Below are 17524 nucleotides of genomic sequence, written 5' to 3' on the forward strand. Positions count from 1 at the left end.
CAAAGTAAGAAAAAAGTCTTTTACCAATGAATAGTCATGTTTGATAAAAAATTAAAATTAGATTATAATTAAAGATAGTAATTTCAAGTTAAAAAAATAGCCTATAAACGAAAATAATATTTTGAAGCTTATGAATATAAGCAAAAAAACTATTATTTTTGAGTTATAAGGTTTTTTCAATTTGATATCAAATATCAAATATTAATTCACATAAACAATCATTTCATATTCATTTATGTGATTATACCACTTAAAAATAGATTTTTTAAAGCATTCTAAATATAATAAATTATTTAAATCACTTTTCATCTAAAGTATGGAACATAAATCATTTTAAAAAGATTATAAAAATAAAAATAAATTGAATAAGTTAATTTTTTTAATATTTTAAAACACAATTTTAGTGAAAGTATATATTCTCATTCTCATGGTCAAGGCAAAAGGAAAGCCAGGTTGGCACTTGAGACTTCTCTTTTGGCCAATTCACTAATTTCTTTTTGTATTATTTATGCTAACCTGCTTCTATTATTTCTCTTTTTCCAATTTGAATTTTTCTATTGAATGAGGTGTCAAGGTGAATAATGGTGGATGAATTATAGACAGAGAAAGAATGAATGAAAGAGAGAGAGTGTGAATGGACTATCTCTATCATAAGTCATAACCCTTTCAAAGCAGGTCCACCCTTGTAATTAAAAACCATGATAAACCAATAAAGAAATGTGCAACTCCAAAACTAGGATGGAAATGTTTTATGAAATGTTTTTCTATTTAATGGTAAAGCTAATACTTTCATATTTATGAAATGAATAACAATCACACAGTTTATATAGCAACAATTAACAATCAAATTATATTTTTATAAAATATATATTAACATATAAAATATACATTAAAAATAAATAAATTCATATGCATTTGATTTATATCTTAGTGAATTTTTTTTTGATCTATTTTATTGTTCCAATGAAAATATATTTTCTTATAAAAAAACATGTATATTTATACATAAATATATTATAACTAATTTAATAATTTATTTTTATTACATATAATATTTTTGTATAAATAATAAAAAAAGTTATCAAAAAAGTATCATTTATTACTTTGTTGCTGTCTTCAAATTTAAATTTTGAAACAGAGGGATAAACATAAAAATTAAATAAATTGAGTTAAACAAAGTTAAACTAATTTAGTGATTAAAATTTGTTAAAATTTAAGTATTTTATTAATTTTTTTTAGAAACTGATTTGGTTACTCAAATAAATTTGATCATTTTTTTTATTACAATTATGTTTTTTTATTAAAGATAAGGAGACTCGAGTCCACCACCTCTTAAATGAGTATAGAAAGATTATGCCATTTTTTTTTATTACAGTTATGTTTTTGAGTGGAGAAAAGAGGGTTGAGATCATAAGTTTACAACTAATAACATAACACAAAACAAAACACAACACACCTCACAATTTTTTTTTAATTCATAACACCTCACATTTTAACAACACTACCTTCCTCTTCTCATCATTCTTCAATCTTCAATCTTCTTCTTCAATTACTGCTCCTCACTTTTCTTTTTAATTATATTTTATTTGTTTCCTCTTCATTTCAATTTTATTCTTCTTAAAAATATTAATTAGGGAGAAAAAAATATTTAAAAAAAAAGAAGAAAAAGAAAAGTGAGCTTGCAAATTGGAAACACATAAATCGCTATCTCTGAATCTCGCACCCTTTCTTCGTTTCTCTTTCTTCTTCTTCTTCTTCTGCTTCTTTCTCTCTCCTAATTCTCTCTCTCTGTGTCTCTGGTTGAAGAAAGTTGCTGTTTTTTTTGGGGGTTTTTCAATCACATTCGAAGAAGGAGGCGTAGCATCGTTTTATCCCCAATGAATCGCTGAATCGAGGGATTCGATTCAGTGGTGAGAGACATGAGAAGAAGAAGTTGCATGTTCTAGGTGTGAGAAGCTTCTTCTTCTTCTTCCTCTTTCATATTCCTTTTTCTTCATGGCAGCGAAACGCGTCTACGAAGCATGGAAAGGAAGTAATGTAATGTTCTTCTTCAAATTTCTCTCTGCTGTTTTCTTCATTAATTTTCAGCTTCTAATGCTTAAATTTGTTGTTTTTTTTTTTGTTTGTGAAAGTGTGATTTGCTTGGTTTTCTATATTCAAGGGGTTTTAATGCTGTTTATAATTGTTGATGCTTCAGAGTGAAAAGTTAGGAGTAAAGAGAAAAAATGTTATGAATTTCAAAATTTTGGAAGAGTGTTTATGGTGTGTTAGTTCAGCTGGTAGAATAATGTGAGGTTCTTTGAGATGTGTTAGATGTGAAACTTGTAAATGAGCAATTTCGTGTGGCTTCTGTAACAGTTTATGTCCATTTGTCTAAGGTTTTGTGCAAGAGTTTGTCAGTTTCAAACTGATACTAGCTCGTTTAGTGCTGCTGGGTTTATTTTTCATTTTTATTTCTTTTTTCTAGTTATATAGCGGGAAAGATGATTGTAGAAGCAATAGTTTAGTTTTGTTTCTCTTAACAGTCTTAATTGATTTGGAGCGTTACTCTCAAGTTAGCAAATTGCTCTGAAAGATGCATAATTCGACGGTTCTTTTTTCATGTTTTGGGTTATGGAATTAAGCAAGATAGGAAGATGTATCGCAAGATTTGAGCTGGGGATTTGTGTTATGATAGTTTCCATGTTCAAATAATAAATTGTGTTGATGGTTTCACAATCATTGCCTTGCTTCTTTTCTATGTTCTAGATGTATGGTGAATTGGGATGACATTCAATTCTGATAAAATTTTTCTAATTATGTGCTTGAATGGAGCTACCATGGTTGGAAAATAAAATATAAAAGAAAGGCAAGCATAGGCTTAGGGTGCATTAATAGGTCAGAGCATGGGGAATCTTGCGCACAGCAATTGTTAATGATATGCTGTAGTATCTGCAGTTTAAATGATAACTTTCCTGAATTTTTCTGAATCCCTCCCCCCCCCAAAAAACTTTTCTTTTTTTCCTGTGTTTTATACACTAGGACATGCATTACCCTCTCCCTGGTTGTACATTTCATTGTTATTTTTGTTATAGAGTAGCTTGTGTTGATTTTGGGGCAACCAAACTGGGGATTTTACTGGAGCCTAGTAGTAGAAGCCGCAGGACTAGGTCAATAGGCCTGGGACCAGTTGCTACATTTCATTGAGAGGTCGCTGTCCTTTAAATTCAATACCCTTGTCTTTTATATTTTGTCCCTCACACTATCTTTAGTCATAGAAGTTATCCTTGCTTAATGTGACAAGTAGCTGATCCATCTTGTATGACAAAAGCTAGTTGCAATTGTTTGACAAGTAGACTGATTGAGGCCCTAGTGAGAAAGTGAATCAAACCGAAAAATAGTACAATTTTGAAGCTCCTCTTGATTTTTATTGTTTATTTTATTATTTTTAAAATTTTTTTTGTTGTAATTGTTGATGGCAGACACTTGAATGATGTGGCATCTTCCTAATTTCTTTTGTGCTTTTGGCTAGTTTATCATATTTTCACTTCTATTGAGTTTCACTTCAAACATCTCTCTTATGTTTATGCAGAAATTCTTTTGTGGAGGAAGGTTGATATTTGGACCTGATGCTAGATCTCTGCTTGTCACCTTATTACTGATTATTGGTCCAGTTGTCCTCTTTTGTGTATTTGTAGCAAGGCATCTTCGGCATGAATTTCCTTCATACGATATTGGATATGCTATTTTGGTGCTCGCAGTTCTCTTTAATATTTATGTAAGTTGCATTTTTTTCATTCAACTTTGTTTTTCATATGATGTTTTCATGCGTATATGCATTATGCATAGTTGAAACTTATTATGCTGTAGCTGCATATCCCATACTCCAATTTTAAAAATAGGTGAATGGATATTAGACAGAACTTGCTTTTCACTGTCTCATCTAAATATTGTTTTTGGTTCTCTGTTCGTTTATCCATTTATTGTCCTTCCTTATCTGCCTTTAACCTAAAAAATTGGCAAGAATTTACTGAGAACATCAATGTGATGGTGAATCAGCAAATATATAGCTTTCCCCTTAATTATTTTTATATTGAGTATATCTGGATTTATCCCCCTCTGTTCTTTATCTCACTTTCTGCTTCTTTACCAGTTCATTTTGCTTTTATCATAGTACATAGTAGAAGAAATCAAATATTTGATGGAATAAAACTTTACTGTGTGATTACAAAACTTTAGTTTGGTGCTTTGAGGAGATAATTTAAGGTACCAAAAGAAACTCCTTATGAATGTATGTAGGTGCTGATTCTTCTATTTCTAACTTCCTCGCGTGATCCGGGCATTGTTCCAAGGAATTCCCATCCACCAGAAGAAGAGTTTCGTTATGACTCTTCTGTTGATATTGGGGGACGTCAAACGCCGAGCCTTCAGTTCCCTCGAACAAAAGAAATAATGGTCAATGGCCTCCCTGTAAGGGTGAAGTATTGCGATACTTGCATGTTATATCGTCCCCCTCGTTGCTCACATTGCTCCATTTGCAACAATTGTGTAGAACGTTTTGATCACCATTGCCCTTGGGTGGGCCAATGCATTGGACTGGTATGAAAGTTGATATTCAGAAATGTTCTTGGCTTGTTATTTCTTTCCTTATTCTTTCTTTTATTTTCTCTTTATTTAAAAGAAAAACTATGTTTTTGGTCATTTATTTATTTTGGGCGTTTTTGGTCATTTACTCATTTATTTATTTTGGGCTTTTGCAATGTGCAGAGGAACTACCGTTTCTTCTTTCTGTTTGTGTCTTCCGCAACCATTCTGTGTATCTATGTGTTTTCCTTCTCGGCTTTTTACATCAAAGTTCTAATGAATCATTACGACGGGACAGTTTGGAAGGCAATGAAAGAATCCCCTGCATCTGTGATACTAATGGCATATTGTTTTATCTCTTTATGGTTTGTTGGTGGACTAACTGGCTTTCATTTGTACCTTATTGGCACAAATCAGGTCAGTAAATCCCTTCTGTATATCTGAATCTAATATCTTGCTATTTATTGTATCTGTTGATAGCTCGTTACTATGTTGATAACGATCATTTGTAGAATTATTCTCCATGTAATGAACAATAAGGACTTTGAAAATGCAGAAATTGTTCATAATTGTTCCTTTGTTTAAAGAATGTCTTCACCGGAGGTTATTGTACCTTGTTTTTGCAGACTACCTATGAAAACTTCCGGTATAGAGCTGATAACAGGATGAATGTTTACAATCGGGGTTGTCTTAATAACTTCCTAGAAGTATTCTGTACAAAAGTAAGTCCCTCAAGGAACAATTTCCGGGCTCTCGTTCAAGAGGAGGTACAGAGGCCAACCATTCAAGTCATTTCCCGGGACCCCGAACCAGATTTGAGTGGAGATCGGCGACCTAAGGTTGAAGATGATCTAGATATTGGTGAAGACCTATTAAAGATATCACAGCGTCGGAACATTGAAGAGATTGTTGATGAGGATATCCGAAGCAGAGGGAGCAATGGACCCCCCCACAGTACATCCGAAGTTGATTCAGCTATGGGCTCGGATCGAGCTCCCACAATTCGATCTGAGGCAAGGCACTCAAGTTGGGGAAGAAGTGAAAACTGGGAAATCGCATCTGAGGTCCTTGCCAATAATGCCCCTGAAAGCAGAAGTACTGTTGCTTCGGAGGCACGCCAATGACCAAACCTTGGGGGTTGCCTGTCTGATATTTGCATAGCAACAACATAGATGATGTGGGGAATTCTCCTTGACTAGAGCTTACCATTGTAGGAATGGAAATTGAACTGAATTCAGGATAAAAAACTTGTTTCATCTTTTTGTGGTAATCTTAGCTCTTTTGGAAGGAATAGAACTATAGAAGTGTGTGCATTGTTTGAGAGAATGGAATAGTGTCTTTTTTTTTTCTCTCCTTTTATTTTTATTTTTCCCTTTTTACTATAGTCCAATATGTACTTTGCATCTTTACTTGGGTTTATTCTTTGTGTAAATAACCAGTTGTGATGCTCAAAAGTTTCATCGTATATTGTGATTAGGCATTGTAAAAACTGGTTCATCTGTGAAGTTGCTTCTATCCATGCTATTGATACAATGATATCTCAAGGTGTTGACCACTTAGAACGCTTTGAAGAAAGATTTTGGTTTTAATTCATGATTATGGATATCTTAAGGTGTTGATGACTTACACTTTTTGGAAAATGGAAAATTCGTCCGTTCATTTTGTATTGGTTTCGGTTTATTTTTCATCAAGCAAACGAAACTTACCATTTACTCATGTACCATCTACCATTTGATGAAATGACTTTCCTTCTAAGTTATGTTCACATTTTATTCAACATAAAATCTAGGTGAACAATGGTAAATAAATTATGAGTCCACATGATATTTTAAGAAAATTTAAGGTGGAAATACATGATAAAAAAAAAATCTCTTTTAAAAAACTAAAATATGTGATGGACAACTAGAAATCACCAAGAAAAAAAAAATCACTATTGCTTTGCATAAAAATAACTCTAATTCTTATCACTACCTTAAGAGGCTGATGGTGATTATTCTAATTTCTAAATGATTGCTTGGATACTCAAATGTTGCTTTCTTACAACTACATAAATATTTTAATGCCAAAGCCTCAGAAAAAAAGTGAAAAAAAAAAAATAGCAAAGACATGATAGAGATGCACCTAAACCAATCATTATATAGCTACATTGCTAAAATTACACTCACCATCCTAAAATTAACAAACTTTCCAATGACTATAAAGAAACTCAAACACATTTCAAGAATCCAACCCTCTCCACAAAAACCAATAAGAGAGAGACCTTGAATCCATCATTCTTTGTCTCCACAAAAATAGAAAACAAAAAATTACAAAAAAATAAAATAAAAAATGAATGCCTCAAAGTCCTTGTTGTTCACCCTTTCATTGATCCTTCTGTCTCATGCAGCAACAAGCAGCATCAATTTGTATGAATCTGTGTGCAAAGATGCTGGTGAGGACAGTGAGAAGTGCCTAGTATTTCTTAAAGATGATCCTAAGATTTTAGCAGCAAGGAGCTATAAGAAACTTGCAAAGGTTATATTGGAAATGGGATTGAAGAAGGGAGTGGAAGGACAAAACTTCCTTAAGGAATTGGCCAAGTCAAATCCTAATTCAAAAGCCATTGCACAATGTGCAAATGAACTCTATGATGGTGTGGTTGGATCATTCAAATCCTCATTGGGTGAGTTGGAACAAGATGCGCTAACGGCTAGCTACGACGCCAAGGTGGCCAGCGACGGACCAACCACTTGTGATAGAGCCTTGGCAGCCGAAAACATCAACAATCCTTCCATTGCTAATCTCAACAAAGATGTCTTGTTCCTAAGCAGCCTCTCTTTCTTCGCCGTCAGCAAGCTCCCTGTGCCATAAAGTACTTTCTTTAGGCTGTGTTTGCGAGTTGGAATTTCAGATACTGAAATCAAAACTCGCAAACACAACCTTGATATGATGTGGTAATTGTGATTGTGGGATGGAAAAACCTTTTAGAGTAGTTAACAAAGTTTGTGTGCAATATGAAGTGACACAAAATAAAGAACAATAGTCATATGTATATATATATGTATATATAAACATGGTTTTTATGTAGCCATTGAGTTTTATATTTCATTTACTCTTTTCTTTTGTCTGTTTTTGTTGAATTGCAGAGGAAAGTGTTATTGTTTTCATGATTAGTTAAGGCAAACATAAACGTTAATATCATTTAGAAATCCTAATTGCTAGTTCTTGTAGTAGATGCATGTGTATATCATAATAAGGTGATTAAGAAAATAATGGATTTTATGGCTTAACAAGGTGGTAACAAAGGAAAGGATGAATTCTTTAGCTTATATTAATGCAGACTGTTAAAAGGTGGAAAAATCATAGAGGAGAAATTGAATAATTAAAATGATCATTTTTTTTTAATATAATTATATAATCTCTTCAAAGGATTTGCTTGATTCTCTACTAAGTATTAACTTCAAATTTAGAAATATCATTCAGCTTTTCACATAAGAAAAAGTATAAGTAACTAACAATATTTTTTAACAATGTGTGAACAATGTGAATTAATAGAGTTAAAACAGTAAATTAATTTTAAATTTAATTAGTAGCATTAAATTAGGATGTAATGTATTTTTATTTAAGGCAACTACTCCCATGAAGATGGCAAAAACATCTTCTCATGATGATCCTTGTTCAAAAAGTGTAACTTATTTATTTAGCAACATTTTAAATAAAAGTAACACTTTTACTTCAAATCAAATCAAGCCCTACAATCTATCATCCAATGGTCAAAATGATGTATCTTCACATGATGATAATCATTAAATCTTCATTGGAGTAGCCACCTTTATTTAATTGGTAATTGTTCATATTGTTACACTCCCCTTCACATAAACAATCACTCGCTTCTCTCAGTTTTTTTCTCATAGTTTTTTTTATTTAATACAAATTAAAATTAACCTTAATATCATTTCATAATATATTTTAACATATTTAAAGATTATACTTTTCCTTCATAAGTAATAGTAGCCAATAATAATAATAAAAATAAAATAAATAATAATATTCTTTACTTATTTTAAAAGAAATTGTTCAATAAATAGATTCCAAAGAACTGTGTTATTAAAACAATACAAAAAGAATAAATATTAGTTGTTACTAAAATATTTGTGTAAAAATAATTTCTTCACAAAATTAGTATTTAAAGAAGGATATTGTAAAAATAATTAGGATGATATCCATGAGCCAAACCCTTTTATTATGTTTAAAAAAAAAAACACACTTTTTATTAGCATATGTAATTTTTAAGGATTTGATTATTTTTATATGTCTATAGTAGTAATTACACAATTTCTGGAATATTCTAAAAAACCAATTTTGTTTGTGAATGGTAAGAGACTAGTTCCACAGAACTCATTTTGGAGCCCTAGCTTCCGCCATTGTAGCCGTCGTTTCTTTCTCTACACGTTTCCCTCTTTTACTTGCAAAAAATCGTGCCTTTCCTTGTGGCACTGCATTCATTATCCCTTCTTTGATAAACCCACAATCCAATTTCACCTCCCTCTTAGCTCAATTAGGGGTCACGTAACCCTAAAATTCCCATTCCCTCTGACGAAAAATCTAAGCTCTTGCGGTTCATCGCGTCGTTTGTTATTAAGCTATGGTAACTTCATCTTCTTTCCTCTTCCATTCGATTTTATTATCTGATTTTCTATTGGGATAGAGCAGTAAGGGAATTTTTTATTTTCCATGGTGTTAAATTTGATTTTTTTTTGTTTTGTTTTGTTCTCTATTTTGGAACGTTCTAGGTTTTCCCATAGGTTTTTGCTGTATAATTTCAATCGGGTATGCATATTTTAAGAGGATGTTTCTGATGTATTGTTGGCCAACCTAGAATGATTCTAAAGGAACAACCTGGTGATAGGAGAATTTTCATTGATCGTTGTGTTTGTTGGTATCATATAGCCTTGAACATTTGATGTCTTTAATATGGTGTGATTTGCCTTTAGGTTTATCTCAGTTTGTTTTGGGTATCTAGGGTAACTTTGTGATGTATCATGTATGTGCCAAAAAAATGAACTAAAAGGTGAATGAGAAATACATTGATGATGAGGATGGATCTTGGAAAGTAGTTATAGTCTGCTATCTGTAAATGGTCTTTCAAAAATTCAATTTTTCTGTATGCATTGTTTCCGGCTTCTCGCCTTAGGGTTTTAACGTTACCTGAGCTGTTTATGCAGGCAGCAAAGATTCTTGCAAACTTGATTGTGATGGGAGGGGGCATCTTGGCAAGAGCAGTTGTTCAGGCATATCGCCAAGCGCTTACTAGTATGTTTTATAAGTTTGTGATTGATAGATTTGTGACTTGGGTGAACAGCATATCTGCATTTAGTTTACCATTCAATTCCTGTAATCCTGTGATTTTGTCATATTCTTTATTTATAAGTATTGTTTGTTCCCCTGATATTTACCATATGCTAATATTGCTCAATTATCATCCAGCAGAGAAATTATTTTATCATTTAATTGTTACTCATTCAGTTTCTAACTAGCATTTAAGGGGTACTGATTGGTGTCGAATGATTTATATCTGTGATACCACCCCCCCCCCCCTATGAGCTTTAGTGGGCTATATTGGTGTTCATTGCATCAGAACCTAGTTTTTGTTTCTACACTCTTCCATGGTTCAGTTCAGATTTATCTTTTTGAAGTTCCATGTTTGGAGATTGATGACCTAGTTGTGTTACTGTGCAATATGATTCCTTTTATCTCTCTTTTTAGCCTCCAGATAGATGGATTTTGTTGTTAGACTGATATTGGTTGCCCCAACATGAGTTTTAGGGTGAGGTGCTAGCCATTGGAGCACCACGGGTTGTCTAGAGCATCTGGGGTTGCCCCATTCCCCTTCCCCCCTTTTGTCCCATGGGTGTTGGGTGTGCATTAAAGTAATGGGCACCAAGTTTTCTTGTCAATCAAAAACTACATAGAGAGAAATGCATGTACCAAAACTTAATCTTGAACATTACCTAGCGAGCTCATCTATAATGAATATAAAAGTGATGGCCTTGTTGTTGAGCCCTGATACAAATGTGTCGGAAAGCTGAATTAAATGGCAAAATGCTGAATTGCATAAACGTATGAGTTTCAATGCATATTACATGCCCCTTGTTTTGCAAGAGTTACCAGAGAATGTAAATGCTGTAAGATCTTTCTACAATGGCAACACTGAATATACGACGCTTGACCTATGTCCCCCTACCTAAATCTACGTTATTTCTTTTGTATTCATGGTGTGAACTATATCTACTGATTACTTTGTAAACTGTATGCAGACACAGTTTTCTTTTCCTCTATTTGTTATCTTTTTTATTTTACCGAAATGGTTAGAAGGCTATTGTTCCTTCTTGTCCTTTGCATTCTATGATGCATGAATCAATGGGGCCCTAAATGCCCTTTTTCTTTGACCTAATCTTTGTTATTGTCATGTTCCAGATGCCTCGAAAAATGGTGTTGCGCAAGAGGCAATACAAAATACGATCCGCAGGGCCAGCAAAGCCATGAGCGAGCAAGAGGCTCGGCAGATACTTGGCGTGACCGAAGAAACTCCCTGGGAGGAGATTGTGAGGGTTAGTCATCATTTCTATATCTTCCAAACTATTACTCATTTCTTTTAGTAGATTTGGTTGCTTCAACATTGTTTCTTGCCTGGATCGCAGAAATACGACACATTGTTTGAGAATAACGCGAAGAATGGGAGTTTCTACCTGCAATCAAAAGTTCATCGCGCCAAGGAATGTTTAGAAGCTGTTCATCAAAGCAAGGGTCAGGGTCCCCAGGCTAGTAGTAGTACTCCTAGTTGAGTGACATATTCAGTTTTGTTCCATACACTTTATGTATTAGTTTTGGGCTACTTTGAGATGTGCAAATTCATCAGAGTTGTATACAATTTGTGGAATTGAAGAGTTTTCTGGAAGCTCGGATTTCTTACCATCAAAACTAATCTGTAAATGATTAATTAGATTGGGATTGGCTACAAATAATCAAAGGCTAGCTACATGAAGCACTGAAGATATGTTGTTACTTTATTATGAAGTGTGCACAAAATTATTATATTGATAATAAATATATGGAATCCTAACATGTTATTTTGCTGATCATGTTCATCATGGGACTTTTTTTTTCCAATATAAATAAGTAGAAACATTACACAAGGAGCAAAATCACAATACAAAAGAAGTAGTTGCATTTGAAATAAGTAGTTGTAAGTTCATGAGTTCCAACACATTACTCATGTATTACATATTCACACAACACACTCACACACACTACATGAGTTCCAACACACTCACACACACGAGTTCATTTAAGGGTTCATTTTTCCTCTCATAGGACTTGAACCCGGGTGCAGCTACTTGCGAGGCAGCAGATCCTGCCACTAGCACCAAGCCTCGGCTGCGACCAACTCAAATTGGTTTAAGTTTAGGCAATCAATAAATTCGGGTAATTTGAGATTTTTGTAAATCAACATATGTTTTTTGAACATTGATTTTGGTACTTTTGTTTTTTTTTTTGTAATGTAATTATCCAAATCAGAAGGTTACTTTGGACACATTTTTTTGTAATGTAATAATCCAAAACAGAAGGTTACTATTGGACGATGGAAATCATAAGACAAACAAATACCACGTTTTTTTCAATTTATGCTATCATGGAACGATAACATTTAAATCATCGTCACACAACAACTGATAAAAGAAACATCATATTCATGCTTATCCGTTAACTATTCACATATTTTCAACTTCTTATGACCATTAAAAAAAAAAAAAACTACATTGGTGGAAGTTATATTATCAAAGAATGATCAAGTTGCATATGGTTGATGATGACATTACATTAATGTGACATACAATTTTTAACGAAGAAATCATTTGTACCACATATATCAACTTTAAAATAGACACAAAACACTTGTCTTTCATAGCTTCCTTCCTTACCCAAAATGGTACCCAATCATCCTCATTCCTCAATCCTCATCTCTAATCTCAAAACCAATTATCCAAATCAACCCATCCAATTTCTTCCTTTATTATTATTATTATTTTTTTACACATTACTCTTATTTTATTTTTGGAGGTAATTGTGCTATGACATACCTTAGGATAATATATATAAAGGTGAAATAATGTACATTTTAATCATATTATATATATACTAAAAAATAGCCACTAAATCAATCACACGTATAAAATATATATTATATAAAATATATATTAAAAATAAATTAATAGCTAATTTAGTAGTTAGTTTTTTGTGTTTAGATAGTATTTTCTTAAAAACTTAGGTGAATTTTGTTTGCACTTTAGATAGTTAAATTTGATATTTTATTTTAGGGATACTTCTACAAAACTATCTAAAAGGAACAAATAATTAAAATAAAAATTGTATATTTCTGATTGCAATTGTGGCAAGCCTAACAATTATTCATTAGTTAACGCCAAAGATTGTGAATTTGGGTTTGATTTCTGAATTGAATAATGAATGTAAGTTGAAAGGACAAATTCCAATATATTTTATGTAACATCTAGAGTTTAAAATTATTTTATTGTACTCAAAGACTCAAAGTTAGGTATAGAGTATATTCCACGTGTAAAATATTTTGGTTTTGATCTCTATTCTCTATTCTCTAAGCAGCACATGCTACGTGAGAATGGATCCTTTTAATTGTTAAAAAAAATTAAAAAAATAAAGTGTAATTTATAATTTTTTAATACATTTTTTTTTTATATTTTTTTTTGGTTTTACTTATAACAATTAATAATAAAAAAAAAATAAAGAGGATCCATTTCCATGTTACGTCTTTGTTCTATATCTGTGCTTTACGAATCCTAACGTCACTGTCCTTTTCCTATTGTATGATTATTTTTCTATTTTTAATTAAAACAATAACTCTCATTTATTTTTTTTCCAATTCAAACAAGTTTTAAACCCTGAAATTTACTCAATAAAAGTTCTTTTATTTTTTATACATTAATGACACAAAATTATTTCATAAAATTTAATAATCAATTAATTAAGGTATATAAAAGTACATATTTAATATTTAATAAATTCGTTATTAAATAAATTTGATTTCTGATGGTAAATTTAGTTAAAAAGATATATAAAAATGTATATAAATATATAATAATTAATTTAATAGTAAATTTTAAATATATATTAAATATTTTTTAGTTATATTTAAAATCTAATTTATCCAATAAACATCGACTCATCATGGTAAGATTGCCAAGTATTAAGTGGCCTACGTTATGGACCACGTCATCTATCTTTCACAATACACGTGGAATCAACTTCGGAAAATTCAATAAAAAAAAACGTTAGATGTGAAGATATGAAATAATAATATTAAATTAAATCCAAAATGGACAAAAAAAAAATCATAAAACAATGTTTTATGTAATTTTCCGGGAAAAGTACGTTTGAGATGAGAAAAAAGAAAATGAAGTTTGGTACTTTTAAGAGGGAAGACGTGAACCTTAATGACACGAAATCTCATCTCGTTATCATTATGATCTTGTAATCAAAGATTAGATAAAGATAAATATGAAGACAAACACAAAGCAAAATTAAAATTTTACAGCAACTTGTTTTTCTTGTTACATGTAATTTCTTGTCTTTTTCAATAAGGAGCGAAAATAAAAAATTTTGTACAAATGAAAAGTGTGCTTTAATTAGGATACTTATTAGTGTAAAAATAATTTGTGGTTAGCTGATTAATTTGAATGGTGAGGTATGTTAGGTGTGCAATGTTTGAGTAAATATTTTACAATTATATTTGATAACATGTCACTATATATATTAGTTGACAAATATGAAATTTAATTTTGTCAAAATTGTTAGATAGTATAACAACATATAATTATTTAAAACGAACTTGGTCCTCAGAGAAATTAAAAAAAAAAATGAATTTGGGTTGTATCTGCATCAATAATTTTAATATCATAAATATTTTGGGTTGTATCTGCATCAATAATTTATAAAAAAAAAAAAAAAAACAATTTTTTTGTTCTTCCATCATTTTATTCATTTTACCAGCATATATAAGTAATTATATTGTTTCTTGCATCTAAATCAAAATAATACTTTTACTAATACTAATTTTACCAAGTTCAATGAATATTAAATAAAACCAGTGATGCTTTTTGCACCTAATCCTAGCCCCTTTTCCACAGTCAAAGTGTTTTATTTTAAAGAAATGACGAAAACATTAATTATTTTAGCCAATAATAATGTCTCTCCTTTTATTATTATTTTAAAATGGCATATATAGCTCTAAAATGAAAACAAAGCTTTTGTTAGTTAAATGATAATTTTTTAGGTGCTTTAAGAATAAATTAGAATTTTATTTTACTCTATTATATTAATATTGTGACATATTGGTAGTGTAAATCATTTTTATCATTTAAAATTAAATTTCAAAAACCACTTAAAAATATATTAGTCGTAATTAATTTAAAAAATAATAATTCAAAGGTGGGTGGGATCAACAATGTACACCGTACATGGACCAACATATGGTACTTTAAATAGAAAAAATATTAACTAAATGACATAAAACAATTAATTAACATATATATATGCATGATACTAGCTATAACTACCGACCAAAAATAAAGAAGCATAATACATAATTGATGATGAAATGAGTGACATACATGGATTCATTTTTAGGCATAGCTCACCGAAAACGAAAATAATGTTTCAAACAAATTTTAATATTATATCATTTTGCACGTTTTTTTATGCACAACAAATCTTTTTTATTCTATATATCTATATATTTAAAGGAAAATAGAAACAAAGTTAGGTTTGTTAGGAATGGGAGTAAACGGGAGAATGTGACTCCAATATATGAAACATTGCAGGTTTTAATTGGACTAATGATTTATATAGGGGTAGCAATATGTACGGGTACTTAATTCGATTCCATTGGATCGGATAGGGTTGCTAATCTGATTCGTAGCGGGTAGAGCAGGATGTAGATAGGGTTTTTGTGTGGGTCAGGTAGGGTGCGGGTTGAGCCTCAATCCTATTCGATCAACACGCACTCTATATATGTTTATGTTATATACTTATATAAAAATATGTTTTAAGTAGATGTTGAATCAAATATCTCTCACTAAATGCAAAAGATCCTTAACCATTAAAAGAAAATCATTAATTGATAATTTAATATTTTTTTTACATAAAAATCAGTTCTATTTTAAATTAGAGTGAATACCCCATCCGGCCCCTGACAATTATCTCGAAAGGACAACGAGGCCCTCAAGAAAAAAAAACACCCAATCCGGCCCCTGATAATTTTTTTTTGGGACTGATTAGCCCCTGTGCCAAAAAAAATAACATTAATTTTTTTTGGCACAGGGACCTCGTTGTCCTTTCGAAGTAATTGTTAGGGGCCGAGTTGGGTTTTATTTTTTTGTCAGGGGCCGGGTTGGAATTTTTTTTTTGTCAGGGACCTCGTTGTCTTTCGAGGTAATTGTCAGGGGCTGATTTGGGTTTTTCTCTTTAAATTATCATCAAGTTATATAATAATGTTGTATATTTTTTGTAACCCGCGGGTAGGGTCGGGTACCCGCGAATTAAGAGCGGGTAGGGTTAGGGTTGAGATATTCTCAACCCGCAGGTAAGGTAGGGTTGAGTTTATATAAAAATCTCAACCCGCGGGTAGAGTTAGAATTGGATCCAAACCCTACCCTACCCTACCCATTGACACTCCTATATATATATAGTTTCCGCTAATATGTGTTTTGTAGTTTGCACAATGTTCAAGAAGTATATAATATAAGAAGAGTTTTAAGTATACTGGAAACATCGGTGTTCCAGTTGTTTTGATCGTTCATCTGAATTATAAAAAATATATATAATATATATTAATTGAAATCAACGGTTAAAATAACTGAAATATCGGTATTTTCTGGTACACTTAAAATTTTTCTTATAATATAATATATAGTAAAATAAAATAAATAAAATAAAATAAATAGAGAACACAATAGTTTTAAATAATTAATAACTATTGCGTTTTTTTTTAATTGAAAGACGGGATTAAACTCACTAAAGTCCAGACAAAAGAAAACTAAGCTACAAGACAAAAGAGAAATTCCTCTTAAACTTAACACGAGTTAAGAGGATTTTAATTTGAGTAAAACCCATCTAATTTTTTGATTTAGACAACTCATACCTTATCGATTAAAAATGACAATAAAAATTTTATTTTTTTTTTGTTAGACGCATAAGTTTTTTTTTATGAGAATATCTAACAAAAAATAATAAAAAAAATACTTACGTATGACATTAGTTTATATAATCTAACTTTTATCTATTTTACATAAATAATAATTTGACATTAATTTATAAATAATATTTTTTGTTTGAAAAAAATATTGAATTTGAGAGTTTGGTAATGATTATGAGAAAAAAATGATGAAAATTTAATTTTACTATATTTTAATAGACTTACTTAAAATACATTATCTTAATTATTATAAATTAAATAATATTTATACTTTCATATTGAGACAATATATTAAAATGAAATAATATTTTTACAAAATTAATGAAGAGTTTAAGGACAAAAGAGTTTAATTGAATTTTGTTTGGTTTTATTTTTATTTTATATTTTTATGTGGATTAAAAAATAATATTACTAATATATGAATAATGTTAAAATATATTAAACTAATTTTGTAAAGAAAAAAAAATTTAGTTGCTATAAAAGACGGGTGCATAAATAAGTACTAACATACCTGTTAATATAATTTTTTTAAAATATGTATAATAATAAATAAAATATTAATTAATATGATGATTATTTCATATTTTGATTGAGAGAATTTGAAATTGAGTTTTAGAAAGAAAAAAATGTACCTTTTTATAAGTTATATATAATTAAGGTTATTTTAGGAAAAAAAATTATTTTAAAATAGTAAAA

At 30.6% G+C, this 17524-nt stretch overlaps 3 protein-coding genes across 3 annotated transcripts; all 3 read left to right on the forward strand.

Moving 5' to 3' along the window:
* Nucleotides 1-1415: 1415 nt before the first annotated feature.
* LOC112751943 (protein S-acyltransferase 8) lies at nt 1416-6052 on the forward strand. The gene is made up of 5 exons (XM_025801278.3): nt 1416-2037; nt 3572-3757; nt 4279-4578; nt 4747-4980; nt 5190-6052. Exons 1-5 carry the CDS (start codon nt 1996-1998, stop codon nt 5685-5687), a joined length of 1260 nt encoding a protein of 419 aa, XP_025657063.1. The 5' UTR covers nt 1416-1995; the 3' UTR covers nt 5688-6052.
* Nucleotides 6053-6751: 699 nt separating this feature from the next.
* LOC112751944 (uncharacterized) lies at nt 6752-7629 on the forward strand. Its single transcript, XM_025801279.3, has one exon. The coding sequence runs from the start codon at nt 6892-6894 to the stop codon at nt 7411-7413; it is 522 nt and encodes a 173-aa protein (XP_025657064.1). The 5' UTR covers nt 6752-6891; the 3' UTR covers nt 7414-7629.
* Nucleotides 7630-8368: 739 nt separating this feature from the next.
* Nucleotides 8369-11684, forward strand: LOC112751945 (mitochondrial import inner membrane translocase subunit PAM16 like 2). Its single transcript, XM_025801281.2, has 4 exons — nt 8369-9190; nt 9768-9855; nt 11020-11153; nt 11244-11684. The coding sequence occupies exons 1-4, from the start codon at nt 9188-9190 to the stop codon at nt 11385-11387; spliced, it is 369 nt and encodes a 122-aa protein (XP_025657066.1). The 5' UTR covers nt 8369-9187; the 3' UTR covers nt 11388-11684.
* The last annotated feature ends 5840 nt before the right edge of the window (nt 11685-17524 follow it).

Source organism: Arachis hypogaea, chromosome 15 (genome assembly GCF_003086295.3).
Source record: "Arachis hypogaea cultivar Tifrunner chromosome 15, arahy.Tifrunner.gnm2.J5K5, whole genome shotgun sequence".
NCBI lineage: Eukaryota > Viridiplantae > Streptophyta > Magnoliopsida > Fabales > Fabaceae > Arachis > Arachis hypogaea.